This window comes from Fukomys damarensis, unplaced genomic scaffold, assembly GCF_012274545.1.
Source record: "Fukomys damarensis isolate Sample0158 unplaced genomic scaffold, DMR_v1.0_HiC HiC_scaffold_16, whole genome shotgun sequence".
Lineage (NCBI taxonomy): Eukaryota > Metazoa > Chordata > Mammalia > Rodentia > Bathyergidae > Fukomys > Fukomys damarensis.
Genome location: NW_022900928.1, coordinates 37,994,793 through 38,001,899, shown reverse-complemented (window position 1 = coordinate 38,001,899; position 7,107 = coordinate 37,994,793). Strand labels below are relative to the sequence as shown.

General features: G+C 40.4%; 1 protein-coding gene and 1 long non-coding RNA gene across 3 annotated transcripts in view; one reads left to right on the top strand and one right to left on the bottom strand.

Moving 5' to 3' along the window:
• LOC109118346 overlaps nt 1-4,864 on the top strand; it is a 24,717-nt gene extending 19,853 nt beyond the window's left edge. Inside the window, exon 5 of the long non-coding RNA XR_004517452.1 lies at nt 4,808-4,864. This is a non-coding gene — a long non-coding RNA (uncharacterized LOC109118346). The remainder of the gene's footprint in view (nt 1-4,807) is intronic.
• Tmem126b (transmembrane protein 126B) overlaps nt 1-6,210 on the bottom strand; it is an 8,759-nt gene extending 2,549 nt beyond the window's left edge. Inside the window, exons 1-3 of one of the 2 annotated variants that reach the window (XM_010633768.3) lie at nt 5,966-6,210; nt 1,508-1,629; nt 791-984 (exon numbers count right to left, since the gene is read on the bottom strand). In XM_010633768.3, the coding sequence (XP_010632070.1) occupies nt 791-984; nt 1,508-1,629; nt 5,966-6,046 (397 nt within the window). In that variant the 5' untranslated portion in view covers nt 6,047-6,210. The other variant, XM_010633769.3, reaches the window with a different exon arrangement.
• Nucleotides 6,211-7,107: the final 897 nt, after the last annotated feature.

The window sequence follows — 7,107 nt, the reverse complement described above, 5'->3', positions numbered from 1 at the left end:
TTTTTTGAGACAGGGTCTGACTATGTAGTTCAGACTGCTTTGGAACTCAGTGTGTAGCCTATGCTGGTCTCAAACTCACAGCGATCCTCCTGTCTCAGCCTTCTAAGTGCTGGGATTACAGGTGTGCAACACCGTGCCCAGCTAGTTTCTTTAGGGAAGGGATATTTAAGCAAAGACTTAGAAAATGAACAGAGAGTAGAGGCTCCATCAGTTACCAGTTGGAAAACTTAAGGTAAGAGGAGGAGTCAGGAATAACATTACATGTTATTCCATAAGCCCATAACATGTAAGATACTGTGTTAGGCATTTAATACAAAGCATCTTTTAATTCTTAGAACAATCCTGTGAAAATTATCTTGTTAGTCCTAATTCAGATAAGACAACAGGCTCAGAAATTAAACAACTTGCCCAGTGCTACAAAACTTTTTCTTCCTTTCCTTTTTTTTAAAATGTTACAAAACTCAAGTAGTAGGAAGTAGGATCTGAAATCACGTATGTAGTATGCCAAAATCTGCTTTTGCCCAATACAGCATTGTGTTTCTCATTACCTGAATATGTCTCTGTTTTGATCACTTATCTATAAAAAAGGAGTATTACTTGCCCTGTCTGATCAGGGTTGTTGTATGGATCAAATAGAAAAACATATGTGAAGGTACTTGTATGTATCAAAGCAAAACATAAAGGTCAGGGATTATTAGCTTATGTCAATGAGTAACTAGATATAATATTACCTGTTAGATATAACATTACATGTTAATGAACATTACATATTAATGAATTTAAATTTTACCTGAATACAAAGGATCAATTACAAGGAACTTGTAAGTAACTATGGTAGACAAAAATGGAAGTGCAGTTAACGATGCATAGGTCTTCAAAGCATCATATGTAACACTGAAAGAGCTTCTCAAAACAAAGTTTGACACTATTCCAGTAAAACTAGCTGCTGTTGCAAGTGTTACTGTTCCATGTAGATCTAAGGTCCTAATAGGAAAAACAATAAAATTAGGTTTAACATAATATTATTGTAATAGATTTATCCTTTCCTCAATAGTTATTATGTATACACCCAGCATCAAATATTTCTTGGGCACTTACTATGCAAAAAATATTTTCTAAATACCAAGGATGGGGCAATGAACAAAGCTAAGCAAGGAAAAACAAATCCTACACATCATGGAAGTTGCAGTCTGATTGGAGGATATGATTTTTTTCTGGAGAATATTTACAGTGGTTCTAAAATGGAGTTCTTTGGTGACTATAAACAAATATAAATATGTTCCAATAAATCCAAATTTTATGATAGTCATTTCCAAGAATACCTTTCCTTCTTAAAAGAATTAATTTCCATAAAGTCATTTAGAAAAAAAGTATTTACATTTGGTTAGGATGTCTAGAAAATAATTATTCTTAATTAGCCTAGACAGATTTGTTCATGATTCATCAGATTTCACCCAAAGGATCTGTAAATAAAGTTACTGAATACCAGTCTGGGTATGTCTCTTACTTGTCTTTTCTAAGATTCTCAAATTTTTTTTCTATAACATCAATGACCATTGGTCTTCTGAATTTTGCATCTCCCACAGCAGAACTGGACTGAGCATGTGTATATACTGCTGTCTTCATGCCCTGGAAAAACAAAACTCCACAGCTATAATATCATGGTTGCCTTAGTTTCTTAGATACACCCTTCAGGTATCTTAGCTGTGAGCCCCTGTAAAAATAAAAAAGAAAGTTAAATACTTCCAATGTACAATAGCATAGGGTAAACATTCCCATTCTAAAAAGGAGAGGCAGGATAGAAAGGAATCAGACCAAAGGATGACTGAAACCCAGCAGGACAAACATCAAATCCCTATATCCAGCACCATGGGCAAGTGGTTTTAAGATGTGAACTCCAAAGGACTTGAGTGGCCCCACTTCTGTGGCATTGCTGGTTCCAGTCCATATGACTTGTCTCTGGGGATGGCTCCGCACATTCCTTGTGGCTTTTCTAAGCAGATGTTACACATTCCTTTCATCTCTTAACTTCCTGAGGTCACTGAACTTTTGGCTTCACTCTCATAGCTTCATGCACTGCCTCTCAAGGGCACACAGGCAGGCCTCCATGACCTTTTAAAATCTGGATAGAAGACTCCCTAACCTCATGACTCCTGAATTCCATGTTTGAAAAATCAGTACCATATGGATGACACCAAGGTTGTCTGACAGTTCAAGCAGCACACAGGTCTTCTTAGATCATGGTTGAAGGAGGCCTCTGAGAGCCTGAATGAATCTGTACTGTGAAACAAATCCTTTAAAACCAATTCTCCTGGCATCCCTTTGCAAGCAGGGGTCCTAGGGTCTCGCTACTCAAATGAAAATTTTACAGTTTTGTACCCTTGAATCTGCCAAGAGTGGAGTCTTGCTGATTCCTGAGATGCCTTCAAGTCATCTTTCCTATTATCCTGATACAAAAATTTTTTTTTTTTGCCAATCTTTTAGCAACCATGCTTTCCTTAGCAGCTATTTCATTTGTGATGAAACAGCAAACTTTCACATGGCCTTTTTGCTCCTGATTTTTACTGTATATCTGGCTAAAAGTAGCCACCGGTACCTACTATCTCATAGCCTTAATTATGGGCTGCTCTGAAATTTCCTCTGCCTGATTAATTAGTCCACCGCTCTTAATCTGTCTCCTATAGTCTTAGGACATGGGCAAAAGAAAGACAAATTTTCTGCTACACATGGCCTCTTGACCAACTGCCAATAGAATCCTTATTCTCAACTGAAACCTTCTAAGCCTGGTCTTTACTGCTTGCATTACTGTCAGCATTCTGGTCTTCTGAAGTCTGGCCAGAAACTCCCATCAAGTTCAGTTTATAGCAATCTCAAAACCTTTCCAAAGTCCTCCCACAAAGCAGTTCTGAAGGCTTCTAAACCACACAGTCAGGTAAAATTATAGCAACACCCCCACTTCTCTGGTACCAATTTTAGTCTTACTTTCCCATTGCTGGGACAAAATACCCAACAGACACAACTTAAAGGAAGACAGGATTATTTTGGCTTATAGTTTCAGTCCCTGGTTGGCTGACTTCAAGGGAGAAACAGGATGACAAAGGGTATGGCACTGGAAAAAGGTGTTTAACTTATGGCAGCCAGGAAGCACAGAGCAAAGGGAGGAGCTGGGAAAGGATACACATACACACACACAAACACACACACACACACACTTCCAGGTCACTCCCCTATAATTGGCTGGTAAATGTAATGTTCCCATGTTCTAATCACTTTCCAAAAGCCTCACCTCTGAACACATGAGATTTTTTGGGGGGACATTCTACATCTAAATCACTAACAATGATGTTTATACTAAATAAAACTGTATAAAATTATACAGATTGATTAAAAAATATTTAGAGTCTATTAATGGACCAGGTACTACTATGTCATCAGCTTTGAAATACTTTTAAGTGAATGATCTAATCAATATTTACTGAGCTATTATATGTTAAAAATAGCTTCTTGAGTCATACAGTAACTGAGAAATTGGTAGGATGATCACCTTTATTTTTGCAGATGAGTAAATCCAAGTTCTGAGAGTTTGATTTACATAGGACTTAGTATAGAATGTTAGCTTACTGAGTTACTGATACTGAGCTTTTGTTTTAGTATAGTTGTCTCAGTCATTCCAAGAAAGTAACTAGAAGTCTGGAAAGAAGCAGATCATAGGTACCCTGGTTTAAATGTTAACACATTCAGTTCTCTAGTAGTACCTGAGGCAGAAGCAGGGCGTTGGTCAGAAATAAGTTATGTGGTACACCACAGAGCTTTGGCACTGGCATTGGGCCATGGGGATGGAAGATTCCTGTGTTCAAAGTTCCAAGTGTGATGAGCAGATCACTGCTAACATTTCAGATATTAAGGAACCATAAATGTTTGGCCAGTAGCATCTTATAAAAACCAGTCAGGTTAAAAAATAAACAAAAAATTCAGTCTCAGAAAGGATTGCTTCTGATGTTTTGATCTAGGCGAGACTTTTTATCTTCATAAGAAGTCTTAATAATAACATTTGTTATATCTTTTGCCACTCTGGCATTATGGAGTTTAGAATTGTGTTTAATTTCATTCATACACAGAAATATGAACTTTTTTTCAAATCCAAATTGCGCTTGCAAATGTTTACTTACTACATCAGTTAACTGGAAGGTCTACTGATGCAAAGTTCAAAGCTTTTTATTCTGTACTTCAGATTAGCCAATAATTTGATATAAAATCTAAGGCCCTACACAAATTACATCAATCTTCATTCCAACAATTTTTATAATCAAGTTCATATAAATCTCAAATTTTAGGAATCCTAGACATGAGGATTAGAGTAGATTAGGCATAAGGAACATACAGTAACTAGTGGTGTTTAGCCTTTAGTGTGAACAAAAATCACATGAGCCATTTTTTAAAAAATACAGTCTCTTGAGCTTCCTCCTGAGATACTGAATTCAACAGTAATAAGGTGAGGCCCAGAATCTCCATTTTATTAGCATCAAGGGTTTCTAAGAGTGTATGTAGTCCATAGATACACCTTTAGTTACTGAAAGACCAATTCATCTACAATATATGTGATCAATACACAAAAAGGTATTGATTCTTTGAACTTAATATAAGGAGTTATACAATTAAAAATGGACAAGTTTTCCTGCATCACTGCAGGACTGTAGTTAAGCCAGTTCAATCTTCAAAATATCTGGAGAAGATGGGGGGGGTAAAGCTACAAATCAGTTTTTTTTCAGGGACTAGACTTAATCTTTGGCTTTTCTCTGTCATCCAGATGGCAAATGGAAGAAAAGAGGGAGTAAGAACTGAAGGAGCATCTACAACTAACCCATTTAGTATACCATGAAAACAGATGTCAACATGAGCAACCAAAAAAGATATATTTTTGTTCTGCTGTGATCAATGTTTTTTAACAATCATCTACCTAGTGTACACCCTCAGCTTTGTAGAGGGCAGAAAAACCCACTTAGGATACTGATGACAGGACAGTAAATACTGAAATAATGATAATAAGACAACAAATATCTATAGAATAGTCTTTACAAGATGTCCAAGTATTGATTGTTTTCACTCCTCTCCTTATTTAAGCAGATAGACTAAAAACTTTCAGACTTGTCTTGCTGAAGATCAAACCCGGACCTACTGCATACTGATGTGTAAAGATTTTGCTACAATCAATATTTCATCTAAAAATTAAGTAATCTAAGAGTGCATTTATGTAGGTTCATAGTTTGCAAAGCATTTTTACAGTTGTGTTGTGCTTTTTTTTCTTATCTTTTTTGGTTTTGTGCATTAAGTTTCTGTGTGTATTTCATTGGACGTTCACCATTTTATTCAACATTTGTTCATCATTTATTGAGCACCTGGTGTGTATACAGGACCTCTGAGTAATCAAGGTAAAATCAGTATGTTAAGGAACCCACAATTCAGAAGTCAGGACAAATGTCAGGAATTTAAAGACAGAATGAAGGTGTTATTAAAAGAAGGACAAATGAAACTTAACTAGTCACAGTCTTAAGTGTGAGAAGTGACATTTAAACGAGTATTTTAGAGGGGAATTTGGTCCAAACTGAGAGGAACTGGAAAAGTACTCCTAAATGAAAGAAAGGCCTGCACAAACTGACATTTAAACGAATATCTTAAAGAGGAATTTGGTCCAAATTGAGCGAAGCGGGGAAAGAAGTACTCCTAATTGAAAGTCAGGCCTGTACAAGGAAGCAAGAAAAAGCAAGCTACAGATGATCTAGAATTTAGGTCTCCTACTTCCTGTCCGTCCCGCACTCACATCAACTGGGAACTTGATTTAAGCCCGCCATGGACTTACAGCTGTTCTCTTTAGTTGTTCAGATTTTCTACGTGTATCATCTCAGAGTTGGCCAACACTTTCAGGTTCCAGGAATCGCGGCCCATTCCACCCCGCATTTTCTCCTACCTCGTGCGCTTCTCCGTTTCGCATCGGCAGCTGACCCGTACACTTCGGGTCCGCTCCAGCTTCGCGCCCGAGTGCCGCCATCTTGGCGGCTCACGTGACTCACGGGTGGGCGGAACGCACAACGCCGGGGCTGCTGCCTGAGGGCTCGTACCTCTCGTGCCCGCTCCCACCCAGTCAAAAGCCGCGCCCTCCCTCCTGCGTGAGATTGGGCGCAGCGTCTAGAAATGACTGCTCCTCACTGGGGCCGGGAGCCCCTGGGCCCGCCCCTACAGCTGGGTCTCCTCCCCCTTCTGTTAGTCACGCTCGCTCGCAGGTCCGTTCTGAGGGGAGCGGGGTAATTGGAGCTTCGGAGCGCCGCTGCACGCTTTCCTCTCCTCCGGGCAGCCCGGGTAGCGCGGCTCCGACCGTCTGCTCCTTCCACACCTTGAGGAGCTTGCCCGTCCTACCTGGCCTACGTGTTTAAGGCTGTGGTTTCTCAGGCGTGTCCTCAGAGCCTCCAACCGCCAGCGCAAGCGCTCCCTGAGCACCCCTAGCCTCGCCTCCTCTCCCCAGTCTTTAGTCCCCTCATATTCCGTCCTTTTGCCCTCCTTGGACAGGCACCGGGAGAGGAATCCCCCACCCCAGGAAGAACCCCCTTGTCTGCCAGCGTTTCCAGGCGGAGGGTGTGCGAGGAGGCCTGGCGCGCTTTTGTGCGCGTTCAGTGCCCAGCAGTATCTCCCAGACCGGCCACCCCCGACCCTCCAGTCTCCATGTCTTACAGAAGCCAAATTCGAGTTATATAATTTCTAGTGCTGCTGTTTCTCCTGCCTGAGGAAACACTTCATCGCGTGGAGGGTGCAGGACATTTTAGTGCTCTTCTATATAAAATCGGGGTGTGGGCAGGGGTGGCCAGCGGTGGCAGAGAGATGTCTTTTCTGCAAAAGGAAGGTGGGTAGTTTGAAGAGAGATTGAGAGAAAGGGTGGATGTGGACGCCAAACAGCTGCACTCTTAGGACATCGCGGACCGTTTTCATAGCTTATGCATGCCTGATACTACTACAGCATCTCTGCAAACAGCTTTGGGAAAAGATTTGGTTTCTCCTCTCGAACAGTCTCAGTGTTTTTCCTTGCCGGATAGGGAGCTGCTAGATGCGAAGAGATTG